Here is a 14,397-nt window from a genome sequence, read left to right on the forward strand (position 1 = left end):
TCCAACCCATTAGACTATTAAAGAAACAGCGCAAACAATTTCTAATGAAGAGTACAGCAGTGGACACATGTGTTTTAATGAATCTGTATGAGCAAAGGTGTGCATAGTAGAGACCGGGCTGTACTACAAATGTTAATACATCAATACAAACGTAATCCCTTAACTGGGAGAGGGATCCCTCCTCTGTTGCTCTCCCTGAGGTTTCTCCCATTTTTTCCCCTTAAACTGTGGGTTGTCTCCGGAAGTTTTTCCTTGTACGATGTGAGGGTCTAAGGATAGAGGGTGTCGTTTTTTTTTTCTCATACTGATATTCTGAACAATCTCTGCGGTTGTATTAGCTGTAAAGCGTCTCTACTGTAGGCTAAAAATCATTTATAAATGTGCTATATAAATAAAACTTGATATCATATCTTTATCTGCTACCATATATACAGGGTTCATTACTTAAAAGGTATGCAAACATGCCACATTAGTACTGTGTGTGTGTGTGTGTGTGTGTGTGTGTGTGTGTGTGTGTGTGTGTGTGTGTTTTTTCTCATTGAATGTATTCTGTTTCCAGGACCTCCTTCAGCTGCAGTACGAAGGCGTGGCCGTCATGAAGATGTTTGACAAAGCCAAAGTCAACGTCAATTTACTCATCTTCCTCCTAAATAAGAAATTCTATGGAAAATGACAAAGTGAAGGGAGGAAAAGCAACAAAGAGGAAACACAGTGTGCCTTCTGACTGTGCTGAGTTTGTGGAACAAAATGAATTTAGCCAGATAACACGAGATGGGGCAGGACAGTATTTTGTACCCTCCTCTTATAATTTTAAGGATCACACCAAAATCTAATGCTGTTGTCCAACCTAATGTATCAGCTCTGTATTTTTTCATGTGGTAATTGTAAATGTAATGTATTTTTAAGATTTAAATTGTAATGATATTCATGTTTTGTATGTAAAAACTGTCCCATGTATGTTGAAACAACTGTGGATTAGAAATCCAGCTGGGGAGCAGATTTCCAGACGGCCTCTATCATTCTATAAAATACTGTAGTTTACCACAGTGCCTTTTAATTAAAGTGTGTAAAGAAACATGTTTTAATAAATAAAACATCAAAAAGATTTAAAAGCTACAACTGATGTATTTGCACTATGTGTTATCAAGAAGTGATTGCTAATGTTTAAATTATGCAGAATACATAACATGTTTTTTTTATCAACTATTTTTACTATTTTTAGTTTAATCTGCTAACCTCCCACTGGGACACATTACTTCTCTGCAGAGAGGGAGAGACGGAGTATTTACATGTTTGATGCTGCAGAATAACACGCTGTTCCTGATGTGGCTACAAGGACTTTTGTTGCACATTTTTACTTAAACTTGTATTTTATGCTAATATGGTGCAATTGTCATGAAAACCTAATTTCCCCCTGGGATAAAAAGAGAATTGTAATTGATTGAATAACTCTTGAGGATAACTGATACTTTTAACACACTTGTAGGTGAAAAACATTTGGAGGATATCGTGAGTCCACATGTCAATAGGGTTGGTAGAGTTTTCTCTGTAGAGCTCAACCATTGTCTAAAAAACATAGCTTGCTTTTCAAACCATACAATTGATTACAGTAAATGGCCTCAATTCATACAGGCGTTTTCTATGCTGGGTTTTACAAATGAATAACATTAAGCTTATTGTGTAGTGATAGGCTAAATTATTGGAAGTGTTTTTACATTTCCCATTAATTAAAAACTAAAACCATGTTTTGTTTTCAATCAATCAATGTTCAATTATACAGCCCAATATCACAAATGTTACATTTGTCTCAGTGGTCTTCACAGTTTGTACAGAATATCAGTATGACAATACGACACCCTCTGTCCTTAGACCCTCACATCGTACAAGGAAAAACTTCCAGAGAAAACCCACAGTTTAAAGGGGAACATGGGAGAAACCTCAGGGAGAGCAACAGAGGAGGGATCCCTCTCCCAGGACGGACAGACGTGCAATAGATGCCGTGTGTAAATCGAAAAGATAATACATTTACAACAGGGAAATGCATGTGTCTATAAGAAGAAGATGAATCCACGAGGATGTCAGCAAACTTGTGGGAGTCATCAGGGAAGTAGTATGGTGAGAGTCTGGCAGGACCGCAGAGACAGGTTCAGCCACGACTTGAAGTCCAGGACTCAGATCCAGTACTCAGGATAGAGGATCCAGGACACACGACCACAGCAACAGGATTAGCCTCGACTCAGGATCCCGGCGTATATATGGACACAAAAAAGAGATTTGGGGGAAACTGGGTTAATCGGAACATGAGAGTACACAGGTACAAACCGACAGAAAGACGGAGTAAGCTGCCCCCCCCCAACAGTCCAAGCCTATAGCAGCTAAACTAACGTGTCTACATACATGCACTCCCTTAGGATAGGTTGAGGGGAAAGGGTAGCAAGTAACAAGTAGGAAACAGAGGTGGAGAGGCACACACAGGGAGAAAGGTCCCCATTGGAACCTGAATTTGTCAGAGGTAGGAGTGGGTCAGTGACTTCGTTCCACACTCCCCGGCCGGGCTAGGCGTTCTCTGCAACCTGTTACCCTCTAATAAACCTCGAGAGGTCATAGAGGGGAAAGGTTTGGATAAAGTTTTAAATATAAGATCTAGGTTTTCTAGGATTTAAGGGAAAGAGTAAGAACTCAAATGTATAGGTGAAGAGGCACAACGTATCTACATCAATGCACTCTTATTAGATTATTTTATTTTATCACTATAAGCTTTATCAAAAAGGAAGGTTTTAAGCGTACTCTTAAAAACGGATAGGCTGTCTGCCGCCCGAACACAAACTGGAAGCTGATTCCACAAATGTGGAGCTTGACAAGAAAAGGCTCTGGCTCCCATTGTACTTGTAGAGACTCTAGGAACAACCAACAACCCTGCATTCTTGGAACGCAATGCCCTAGTACAGGCGTCTGCAACCTTTTTGACCAAAAGAGCCATTTTGCTCCTTTTTCCGAAACATTTTTTTGTCTGGAGCCGCAAAACCTATTTCATAGCTTGATAGCTAATAAAGTTGTATTTATTGTTATATCAGACAAAAACTACAGTTTTTTTGCATTTATTAGGCTATTTATTACATTATATAAAACTGTTAACCTCTAATAAGAAACAAAGAACTCCTATAAGGAGAATTACAAATAATACACAGGCCTACTTTAAAATAAATTAAACACAGCACTTGGGGAGTCCTCTGCACATTTGAAGGAAACAAAATATTATTAAAATGGGCCCACTTTGAAATAAATAAAACATATAGCTGCACCCTAAAAATAGTTAAAGGTAGGGTAGGTAAGAATGGAGAAACCAGCTCGAGTGCGCTAGAATTTGAACATACACAACCGGAAAAAATATGCCTCTTCCTTCAGACTTCCTCACAGAGCCCCTGCTCCAACACACACGAACGCGCACATGACCAATGAGGGCACGAGATAAATGTGTGCACAGATGGAAGGCTGACAGGCTGAGAGGCAGGTAGGCCATCCAGTTATTTTAGCCGGGCCGGCTCAGATGATTGGTCGTGCTTTTTACAGCGCTACGGCTTCCAGAGATTAATTTTTGTATGTATTTATTGTCAAAGCATTTAATATATTCATTGCTATCGGGATGTTAAGAGCATTCCATGGAATATAACAAAAAGTGTTTTCTGAAGTAAATTATATACCCCATTGAATTATGACTGAAGATCGTCAGCTGTCTTCCTCTCCGTGTTGTTCCCGTTGTTTCTCGATACGTAAAGGCTGCAGTGCCGCACCTTTGACAACTTCTCTCTACATATCAAACATACTTAATTAAATCCTGTGTTCCTCCGGTACATTTCTTTGATTTATCCATAGTTCGCTCATCGAGCCGGGGGTCAGTTTATTCACCCGCAGGAAAAGGCGCTGGCGCGGGACCGTAGCAGGATGTGACGCATATTTTAGTTGACCTAATTAAAACCGTTTTGTTTTTTATTTATGTGTCACAGTATCACCTCAAAGTACAAGATACGAAACATTTTCAACCATGCAACAAAATATAAATAGTCCTACAAATACTTTTATTTTATTTCCTTCTTATTTTTTGTCTAAGCTCAAGGGAGCCAGAGCCAAGGGCGCCGGAAGCAGGGGGGCCAGGGGGCCATTGGCCCCCCCACTTTTCAGCCCTGCCCCACATTTTCGCAGCAGCAGATGCCGCGGAAAACTGTACAAATCCCGTTTCAATAATTCTCCTCTACTCTAAAGTCGCATCTAAAACGCGATCTGATCTAGCTGTGTACATTTTGTTATTTTTGATTGTTATATTCAGTCTCACTAGCTTCAGGCATGTTTGAAGCTTGTAAAGGGAAGATGACAGCTCTCATTCGCCACTCTGCTGTTCCTCAGCGCCGCTCCCCCTCCCTCCCGCTGAAATTATGAATGTAAGGTGTATAGTAATCATAGATAACACGGCAGGGTCCGTTACAGTTTGTTTTTATCTGATTTCAAATAAGCAAAGTCTTGGCTTTCAGTACATTAAACTTGTTTCGGCAAATTCAGATGATAAATAGGCCTACAACTTTGAAGCTTGTAACGGCATAATTACAAGCGGAGAACGGAGTAATTTAACGTCACTGCAGGCATAACAACAGCCGGTGTTTCTCGTGAGTCTTTTCCCCGGGAAACAAACACAATACACACAAATGCAAAAATACACAAACACACACGTATATACACGCGGCGCGGAACACTGTACAAATCCCGTTTCAATAATTCCCCTCTACTCTAAAGTCGCATCTAAAACGCGATCTGATCTAGCTGTGTATATTTTGTTATTTTGTATTGTTATATATATTCAATCTCATTAGCTACACGCATTTTTTAAGCTTGTAAAGGGAAGACCACAGCTCGCCTCTCACTGGCCACTCTGCTCTTCCGCAGCGCCGCTCCCCCTCCCTCCCGCTGAAATTATGAATGTAAGGCATAGTAATCATAGATAACACGGCAGGGTCCGTTACAGTTCGTTTTCATCTGATTTCAAATAAACAAAGTCTTGGCTTTCAGAATATTAAACTTGTTTCGGCAAATGCAGATGATAAATACAGGTTTGAAGTTTGTAATGGCATAATTACAAGCGGAGAACTGAGTAATTTAACGTCACAACAGGCATAACAACAGCCGGTGTTTCCCGTGAGTGCAGTAATCCAAACGAAAATATCTTCCCTCCGTAGTATTTTTGATCATTTGCTCCGCTAATAATCAATCAGATCGATGGATTCCAGAGAAGAGAAACACTTTAAAGGCCTTTTTCTCAAAACGATGACTCTGTAACAGTCATTATATAATGTGACATATTTTGCTTAATATTTGGAGTACAAAAACAATCCTGATCTCATTAGAAAGCTAGGAATCAAAATGTGTCTTCGGGTCAATGCGAACGATTTCGATGGAGCAGGTCACTTTGCATTAGGTAAAATAAAGCAGGCAGACATAACAGGAAGAATATGTACATTTTAACCCAATCAAATAGGACATTGTCACACCATTCAAATGTATCCATGTAAATTACAACCAATAAAAAAGCTTAGATTTGTTTATTTGTTACGTTGTTTACTTTATTTGTTACGTTGTTCTGCTGTGTGTGTCAGCCGTTAACCTAGAGATATAAAGAATATATACACTTGGAAACATGTCAGAAGAACCAGCGCAGAAGAAAACTAAATACGGTCAATCTAAACTTAAATTTAACAACTGGAAGGTCACATCCCTGACTACCACATCTCCGGAGGCTGGACCTTCTTCAAACAGCGAAGCCAGATGAACCCAAAAGCAGCAGCTCTAGTCTGCGGCCGCAGAAACTGTCAAAACCGCCGCCGACCCCACCGCCGCCGTTGTTGAACCGAAACAGGCTGGTTCCAACTGCATGGAGGTTTGCTGTCGGGACATTGAGGCGGTTAAAGCTGTACAGCTAACTATCAGAAAAAAGGAGACCGCTAGTAGATTATTTGGGCAAAGAGAAGGTACTTCAACGCAGAATGGTACAAAAACAGAGTGGTTAATTATTTGCAAAACCACTAAACGATAGTGATAAATTGCGATGTTAACAACCTCATGATAACCTCATTTTTTTTTTACTTAGGATCATACCTATGTTTAGTCTAGAAAAAGGTGAATGTGTGCATTTTATTATAAAATTGTGTATATTTACAGACTGTTGCAAACACTAAGAAGCTTATAAACATCAGGTTTAAAACTAAGAGCTTTACAAAAAAGTAACACAATTAAAGATGTTTGGAGTTTTATTTGAGTTATTCATTTACATTTTTTGTCAAAGAGATGCTGATTTGAAACCGTTGTAGCCGTTACGGCATTTCCTGTTTCTGCCGGAGAGAGGGGAGTTTGTCCCAAAGCTTGCCGCTGTATTTACTCCCTCCATCTGACAGGAGGGAGCCTCATGTGTCACTCCATCACGGAGCCTCATGTGTCACTCCCACTCCGTCACGGAGGGGGAGTGTCTAGGGCGTAGTTTGGGATTGGGCCATACACACGCACTTTTTTTGGCCCCCCCAATTCTAAAATGAATCCGGCGCGCCTGGCCAGAGCAGAGGGCTTAAAGGGCCGCATGCGGCCCGTGGGCCGTGGGTTGCCAACCCCTGCCCTAGTAGGACAGTAGGGTATAATGAGTTCTTTAAGGTAAGATGGCGCCTGCCCATTAAGGGCTTTGTAGGCGAGAAGAAGAATTTTAAATTCTATCCTGTGTTCGAGCCAGTGTAAGGCAGCCAGAACAGGAGTAATGTGGTCCCTTTTCCTAACTCTGGTTAGTACACGAGCCGCAGCATTTTGAATCAGCTGAAGCGACTTGACTGACTTCTTGGTACACCCTGATAATAAGGAGTTACAATAATCCAGCCTATAAGTAACAAATGCTATGCATGGAATAGTTTCTCTGCATCGTTTTGAGGCAAGATATGCCTAATTTTGGCAATGTTGCGTGGATGGAAGTAGGCGGTCCTTGAGATTGATTTTATGTGGGCGTTAAAGGATAAATCCTGATCAAATATAACACCAAGGTTCCTTACAGTCTCAGTGGAGGCCAAATGAATGCCATGCATAACTAGTATATATATCTTTAGATAGTTTGTTTCGTAGATTCTTTGGGCCGAGTACAATAACTTCAGTTTTGGTCGTGTTTAACATCAAAAGATGTTAGGTCATCCACGTTTTTAAGTCCTTGAGGCAGTCTTGAATTTTATTTAGGTGATTGGTTTCATCAGGTTTGATGGATAAATATAGTTGAGTATCATCCGCATAACAGTGGCAATTTACAGAACGATTCCTTATAAACATCAATGAATAATGAATAGTTCTGTAACTTTAACATTGTTTTGTTACCATGGAAACGAGTTGGAGAGGAACGCTGAGAGCTCGTAAAAACGTTTGAACATATACAAACCAACGACAGAAGCAGGAGGAAGAGAAAGAGTCATGACATCCAGGGGCGTCCGTAAGAAGCAGCCTTCACGGTGAGTGTGTGTGGACTGTGGAGCCAGTGTTGTGTGTGTGTTGTTGGCGTTGTGCTCTGCCTGCGTGTTATAGAGGTGGGAGAAGTACTCAGATCTGGTATTTGAGTAAAAGTAGAAGAACCAGAGTGTAGTAAAAGTCCTGCATCAAAATGTTATCCAAGTAAAAATACAAAAAAGCATGTTCTCAAAGCTGGTAAAGGTGCCGCTTGCTTTAATGACATTGTATACTTATATCACGGCCTGAAGTGAGCTATTGCCTTTATAAAACGGTTACCAAGTGTGGCAATATGAAAGAAAAATACACACTCTAATTTAAATAGTTTTTATTAGTAAATAATGATGTTCAAAATAAAATAGTCCCTCCGTTCCCTTCTGCACAAAACATAGTGCGAGGTGGTTGCTATGCAACAACACTAACAGCTAGCGAACATATTAGACAGAGAGCGTTGATCGATTATTTGGCAATTTATTTACATTCATTTGTATGTTGCCATTTATTGTGCACCCACTGAAAAACTGTCCAGCATCAGTAGAATGGCTTACGAGGTTACTTGTATAGGCTGTTGCTTGGCGTGGGTGGCGAGAATATTGCTCCACTTTCTCCGGTCCCCGAGATTCTCTTCCAGTAGATCTGGAGAGAGCTTTCGCACCTGTGGCCACTAACGGTCATTGCATCAGAAAGCTTTTGAATGGTGGTCAGACGCGGAGGGATACTGACTTGTTGTGAAAAGTAACTACAATTCTACCCGTGGTATACGCTCAGTATATCACGGCTAAGAACCAATCAGATTGCTTGATTTGACTTGTCCGTTTTATAATGCAGGGTAGCTTGTGAATTTACTCCAGGTGTGACTTAAGTCTTGTTGATTATATCTCACATTATTGATCCAAATCTGCAAAGTAACTAAAGGTATTAAATAGATACATGTAGTGGAGCAAAAGTACACGATTTAGGCTACTTCTGAATTGTAGTGGGGTAGAAGTACAAAGTAGCAAAACATTTATATACTCAAGAAAAGTACAAGTACCTCGAAATTGTACTTGTGTGTTAACCATACTGTATGAATACAGGCGTGTGGAGGGGAGCGCTGTGCGGGCAGCAGCCCACAGGACCACTTCCCACTTCGATCTGCTAAAAAAACGCAGGGAACGCCAAGACCTGGACAACGAGAACCAGGAGATGCAAGAAGTAGGTTAACAGGAACTAACGATACTTCCGATAACTTATACACACACCTTCTTAAATATCCAAAACCTTTTCGTGGCATTTTATTTTTATTAAAAAACAACAACATATGATCAACATGTGTTGATCATTGCTGAGATTAGGATTATTCTTTTTTTTATAAATGACAAAACATTTTTATTGCACTTTGAAACTTCAGTCTTACTTTTTTTCAAATCAAAACCACTATATCGCATTTTCTGTTGTGTTTACTCTATCCACACAAATATATCCATATTTCTAACCACATACAATATATGATCTTTCAATAATATTACCACAAAAAAAAAAAACATTTAGTAAATATTTAAGACCCTGAGCTCTGGGAAGTATCCACCAGTATTTGTAATTGTGATTTGTGCTAGTCAGTTTTCTCCAGGTATCTGCTTAACCCAGAGTGACATCCATCTAAATCCATATATTTGTAATTCCTTCATTAATAGCTCATCGTGTTAAATGCTATTATTAACAAATTGAACAGTTACCAAGTGTTGATGTTTCCCACGCAGTTCAACTTTCTGACTTAATGCTCACTGTCCTGACTTACCATCATAAATGTTCCCAAGTGTGTGTCTCATTATAGGAACTGGAGAATTTGCAACAGCGTGAAGATGAGTTGCAGGAGAAGATTAAGAAAGCTAACAAGATGAACCTCAGCTATGAGAAGATTCTCAGGGTACAGTGAAGGACCATTTCACACACAATTCCTGTATCAAACTGTGCCTAACGTTATTGGGTTCACTCTAAACTAAATCTCTCCATCTCCCTCCCTGCAGGACCAGGCTACTGAATGTTCAGAGGCAGCAGAGAGGGAGAGGAAAGATGTTCTTCATCTGAATGCAGAGCGTGAGAGGCTGGTGGTGGAGTTAGCTGAAGAGCTGCAGAGCAGACAGGAGCGAGAGCGCCAGCTCGTGAAACTCAAACCGTACGCTGTGAGCTTCGAGCGGGCGGCCAAGTTGACCAAGGTACTGCAAGGGATTCTTTTAGAAGATAGAGAATCTAATTTAAACATGTTTATTGTACAGGAATAGTCCTTGTGTGTGTAATCATAACAATGACTTTTATAATTGTTTTGGTCTTTCTAAATCTTGTCTCTTGATGATGTCCTCAACAGTATTCACACACATTTAATATATGGCATTGTTGTGTGGAAAAGCCTTTCTGTCTCTTTCTTCCTCCAGGTTTATGCTTTATTTAAAAAATAATCCTGTATATGATGTTTGGAGGTGTGGTCCATAAAGTGTTTTGATTAGAAATTTGGAGTTACATTGTGTGTGGTTTCTATGTGTGTGTGTTACAGTTTAAGGACGCAAAGAGCCTCGCAGATCATATGGAGAACCTTCTCCGCATTCGAGAGACTCTCCTTCAGCAGGACCTGAAGAAGCGTGAGAAGTATGACGAGCTGAGGAGAACCCTGCAGTCAAACCAAGAACAGCATCGCCTCATGCGTCTGCAGAAGAACTACGAGCTGTCCCAGATGGAGGTGGAGCATGAGAAAACACGCTCTGAAGTTCTGGAATGGGTACGAGAGCTGACCCCGGGTCAAAGTCCGGCATCAGAGCTAACACCAAATCAAATGGTGATCTTCTGTGTGAAATGAAGTTGTCACTGTCCCCACACAGGAGAGGAAGTGGAACCAGATTCAGGAAACCGCATCAAAGAAAACACTTCTCCTGGGACAAATCAAGATGGCAACACTCAACCTCTACGAAATGACGTGTCAAGACGAGAAAGCAGATGAAGCGGTTGATATAAACGACACAGAGAAGCAGCTGGACCAGGTGTGTGCCCCAACAGAGCAGAGATGGAGGTAAAAAGCAGACAGAAAAATATACACTTGTCATTTTTTTACTGTCTCCTCAGGTTAAGACGTTCATTCAAGACACCGACGACATGGTCAAACAATATCAGACTTCTTCACAGAGACAAGATGGAAAGAAAAGAGAAAAAAAGAGCTTTCCAAGTCACCGTAAAAAAAAGGCTTCAAAGTAACCTTTACCATGAGTCTCCTCACAGCTTTAGAACTGAATTTGCTGAGATGGAACTAAATAATTAAAGTGTGTTTATCTAATGTTAAACTCTGTGAGTTTCATTAACTGTGAACTTGTAGACACTGAACTTCAATAAACTTGAGCACTGAGTGCAATAAACTATTTTCCATTTATCTCATCATTGTTAGTAACATGGCTTGATTCTAAATTCTGAAATGGTTCTGATAGTGGTAGCTAAACATTTGAGGGTGACTTTTTCAGAAAGCCTATCCAGTTGCAATTATCATAGACAATGAATCATCAGGATAAAGGTCCGGTACTGCCACCTCGTGTCTCCTAAAGTAAACAGCAATCTGTTGTAACTTGTTTTATTGATCAGATCTCAGAACAGCTTCTGATGGGTCTTTGTCTTTCACGACCCCTCCACAGACATACTGTCACTTAATGGTAGGAAAACAGTGAACAATAACAAAAGATTAACATTTATATATGGACATTCAATTTGATATATTGGCCTACAATATTATCCATACTAGTGAAATGTAACTATTTACTTCAGTACCATACTGTACTTATATTGAATGTTGAGGTACAGGTATTTTATTTATTTCAATTATACATTGTTCTTCTGCTCCGCTACATCTCAGAGGCACATATTGTGCTTTTAACTCCATGATATTTTGGGATAGCTGTAGGCAAAATATGATGTTGATATGTTTGATTATGAATGTATATAAATGTATTTTCAGAAGCCAATCAGCATTATGGTAAAAAGAAAAAGGTTGTCTGCAACATTAAAGCGATAGACCTTGATATACCTATATATCAATAGGAATAATCCAATAATATAATATTCCTAAATGTACCATTCTGCGCAATGAGTAGGCCTACCTTTCCCTTTTTGTACCTAAAACATTTTTGGATCCTAACTCTTTTTTTTATTCGAGTGAATCGTAGGAATTAGACAGTGAGAGGATACTAATAAAGTTTTATTCTGAAATGAATGACATGTCATGTCCTAGAGGCATTGTTATAAAAACAGGCTGTTTTGACACCACAGTTTTCAAAACCCATTTCAGTACATCATCTTCTTTTATAGGTTTAAAAGTAGATATGTAAAATCAAAAATCACACGACTTACCAGTTTTCATAGCATATATGATGATGATCAAAACAAAACTAGTACATTTTACATTATATTTTTGCTTAAAACTAATGTTGCTGCTGCTGCTGCTCACTCTGTGCCCTCTTTGTTGTCGGGGCATAGCTCTGAAACACAGGAAGACAGAAGGTAAACTTTAGGATAACACAGAAATCTTGGAGAATATCTGCAGTATTTCCATTTTTCTGATCGTGTGCCTTATCTACTTAAAATTATCTGTATAAAAACACAATATTTAAATGTTACCCGTGTGGCAACTTGAGTACGTTCTTGTGTCCGGTGAAGACACAGATTCAGCTTTGTTTGGATTTATTTATAACAGTCATTGTACTGAAGACTCACTGACCTGTTTTGCCGTCGTAGCTGTGGAAGTTCTCTGGGAAGCTCAGACACCCAACTTGTTTCTTGAAAGTGTCAACATCTTCAGGATCAATTTTTCCGTTCCTTGCTGGAAAAAGGGGAGTTTTTGGTTTTGTTTTAATGACTGACTACATTTGAAACTCAGAGATGAATTGTAAAATCTGATGAGGAACATACTGAACTGCAGGATGTATCTACCGGTGACGTCTCCATTTCGAAAGGTGTCCGTCCACAGCAGGCAGTCGGAGCAGCTCTGAAGGATATGACCTTTGTGGTCTGACAGATTTTCTTTAAAGACAGCAGAGCGACTGATTATATTTTTTGCATGAAGATCAATTTCTGATGCTCCTAATCTTGTTAATACCATGCTAGAGAAATAAGCTGCTTTACCTTATGTCAGGAGTTACTTACTGCGAAATGTGGTGGCGATGCCTGAGACTGTTGCATTCACCTCCCCTGAGATACACCGATTACTGGGAAACAAGAAGATGCTGGGCCACAGTTCTGTTTTTTCAAAAGCTTCACATTTAAATAGTAACACTTGGTTCATTGTTTTATACCACATTTCATTCTGCAATGTTAAACAGATTGTTACTATTATATTTTATAAATACTGCTGCTACTAACAGCGATGTGTTCTTCTGTAAATTGAAATTATTTCTATTATCCTTGTTTTAAATACTATGTGCCTGCCTTTGATCTAATATTGTCCTCTCTATCTATACCTTGCTGTAACCATGTACATTTTGTGGAATGATTAAAGGAATGTATATGGTGCTTATAATCATTAATTAAATGTATAGTATGGTACACGGGATTTGAAGGTAAAGTATTTCCTTTTTGAATATTTATTGTGCTACAAATTCAATTCAAGGAGGATTCTGCTCAACGTGTTTTAATGAACTAAATCTACAGACTTACAGGCAGTGATCTCCCCAACGTAACGTCACAATCTGACTGTCAGAAGTTGGAGACAGGTCGATCCAGGAGCTCTTCAGAGACTCCAGAGCCTTGTGGTAGGGCTTGGGGTCCCCTGCTCCCATCACGTATACCCATTTTCCAAAAACCTTCACATCAAAAGTCAAGATTAATGTAACAAAAAACAAAATCTGAGTGTGCTAATATTATAAAGTAAATCAAACACAATCGGGACAAATAGGTAAACCTACCAGTTTGCTGTCCTCTGGTATAAAAGGCTTGACCAGGTCCTTGCAGTCGGGTGCAGATGCAGCACTGAGGGTAGAGAGAGCCAACAGAAGCACAACACGCAGAGCCATGGTCAGACGGAGAGTCAGCAGAAATACAGAAGAAGTCCCTGAACCTGCAAAGGGAATCTTCTAATGCGGATTCATTTTCCCTCTGGGGTACAAAACAACAACAAAAAAGTCGTTGTGCAACTGCGTTTAACGGGTAGGAGGTGGTTTCTGCAGACAGTAACGTTTTTTTTAATGACCATGCAGATTTCTGTTGCTCAGCATTGAATGGCCAGGCCTCTCTTTCCCATGGCGTTGACCCTGAGTGAACTCGGGCAAGTGCCAAGACTTGTCTATGGCTGTTGAAACATTCAGAGAGGACCTGAAGCTCTTCACTAGAGCGAAGGTTGTTTCCCTGTTGGTCTGAATGGACTCCTTGTGGCGACAGTTTCAAAGTTTCTCCCCCTCGCAGAGACGTTACCCGGCAACAGTCTTTGTTGAAGTTTCTGGGAACAGCGGGGCGTTAGAGAAAAGCTGAAGTAGTCTTGATGAAGCGATTCATCTTGAAACATGGGCCTGCTAACTTCTTGTGTACGTGAATAAGGCCAAAGTAATGTTAGAGAATAAGACAAATAAATTAAAATGAGCAAGAAAACAACACAAAAGGAGAATGAAAACTTTTATTTACTTCAAACAAAAAGATGGAAATTGTTACTCAACTATTTGAGGAGTGGTTGAAGTGGATTTTTCAGCCATTACAGTACCCTCCAAATGATGCTATGAGCTATCGACATGTCACATTTCCCTAAACTAAATCATATTCGGTCAAATAGCCTAGCAGGCAGAGATAATAAATCCACATATTACTCTCCAAAGGCCTTTTACTCATTGCTGCTGCTGAAAACAACCGGACCACCTAATCAAATATTACTCCACAGCACAACCATAT

General features: G+C 39.8%; 4 protein-coding genes across 6 annotated transcripts in view; 2 read left to right on the forward strand and 2 right to left on the reverse strand.

Annotated features, from left to right (window-relative positions):
• iqgap2 (IQ motif containing GTPase activating protein 2) overlaps positions 1 to 1,119 on the forward strand; it is a 38,920-nt gene extending 37,801 nt beyond the window's left edge. For both annotated transcript variants that reach the window (XM_079690145.1, XM_079690146.1), the window contains one exon: positions 560 to 1,119. In XM_079690145.1, coding sequence (XP_079546271.1) covers positions 560 to 673 — 114 coding nt within the window. In that variant the 3' untranslated portion in view covers positions 674 to 1,119. The remainder of the gene's footprint in view (positions 1 to 559) is intronic.
• Positions 1,120 to 5,805: 4,686 nt separating this feature from the next.
• cfap73 (cilia and flagella associated protein 73) lies at positions 5,806 to 10,893 on the forward strand. Of its 2 annotated transcripts, none has more exons than XM_079690500.1 (7): positions 5,806 to 7,517; positions 8,589 to 8,706; positions 9,326 to 9,418; positions 9,519 to 9,707; positions 10,043 to 10,264; positions 10,365 to 10,523; positions 10,606 to 10,893. In XM_079690500.1, the coding sequence occupies exons 1-7, from the start codon at positions 7,480 to 7,482 to the stop codon at positions 10,732 to 10,734; spliced, it is 948 nt and encodes a 315-aa protein (XP_079546626.1). In that variant the 5' UTR covers positions 5,806 to 7,479; the 3' UTR covers positions 10,735 to 10,893. The 2 variants fall into 2 exon arrangements, with proteins under 2 accessions (XP_079546626.1, XP_079546627.1); XM_079690501.1 differs by lacking the exon at positions 5,806 to 7,517 and adding an exon at positions 7,529 to 8,427.
• Positions 10,894 to 11,704: 811 nt separating this feature from the next.
• On the reverse strand, positions 11,705 to 13,677 carry LOC307045035 (uncharacterized protein). Its single transcript, XM_079690504.1, has 6 exons — positions 13,425 to 13,677; positions 13,177 to 13,322; positions 12,667 to 12,728; positions 12,433 to 12,543; positions 12,242 to 12,343; positions 11,705 to 12,002 (listed from the first exon to the last, which is right to left on the reverse strand). Exons 1-6 carry the CDS (start codon positions 13,530 to 13,532, stop codon positions 11,968 to 11,970), a joined length of 564 nt encoding a protein of 187 aa, XP_079546630.1. The 5' UTR covers positions 13,533 to 13,677; the 3' UTR covers positions 11,705 to 11,967.
• A 437-nt stretch (positions 13,678 to 14,114) lies between these two features.
• LOC307045032 (saxitoxin and tetrodotoxin-binding protein 2-like) overlaps positions 14,115 to 14,397 on the reverse strand; it is a 2,963-nt gene continuing 2,680 nt past the window's right edge. The window contains exon 6 of the mRNA XM_079690502.1: positions 14,115 to 14,397. This exon is cut by the window's right edge and continues 183 nt beyond it. The gene's annotated coding sequence lies outside the window, so the exon portion shown is untranslated.

The sequence above is a fragment of the Notothenia rossii genome (genome assembly GCF_949606895.1).
Source record: "Notothenia rossii genome assembly, chromosome: 6".
Taxonomy (NCBI): domain Eukaryota; kingdom Metazoa; phylum Chordata; class Actinopteri; order Perciformes; family Nototheniidae; genus Notothenia; species Notothenia rossii.

What these genes read in the sequence shown, in the direction of transcription:
- cfap73 (XM_079690500.1), top strand. Translation starts at nt 7,480, where the DNA reads ATGACATCCAGGGGCGTCCGTAAGAAGCAGCCTTCACG. An exon ending in GCTATGAGAAGATTCTCAGG is followed by an intron (nt 9,419 to 9,518) that starts GTACAGTGAAGG and finishes CCCTCCCTGCAG; the next exon opens with GACCAGGCTACTGAATGTTC. An exon ending in CAGAGAAGCAGCTGGACCAG is followed by an intron (nt 10,524 to 10,605) that starts GTGTGTGCCCCA and finishes CTGTCTCCTCAG; the next exon opens with GTTAAGACGTTCATTCAAGA.
- LOC307045035 (XM_079690504.1), bottom strand. Translation starts at nt 13,532, where the DNA reads ATGGCTCTGCGTGTTGTGCTTCTGTTGGCTCTCTCTACCCTCAGTGCT. An exon ending in CGTTGGGGAGATCACTGCCT is followed by an intron (nt 12,729 to 13,176) that starts GTAAGTCTGTAG and finishes CTTGTTTCCCAG; the next exon opens with TAATCGGTGTATCTCAGGGG. An exon ending in CATCGCCACCACATTTCGCA is followed by an intron (nt 12,544 to 12,666) that starts GTAAGTAACTCC and finishes CTGTCTTTAAAG; the next exon opens with AAAATCTGTCAGACCACAAA.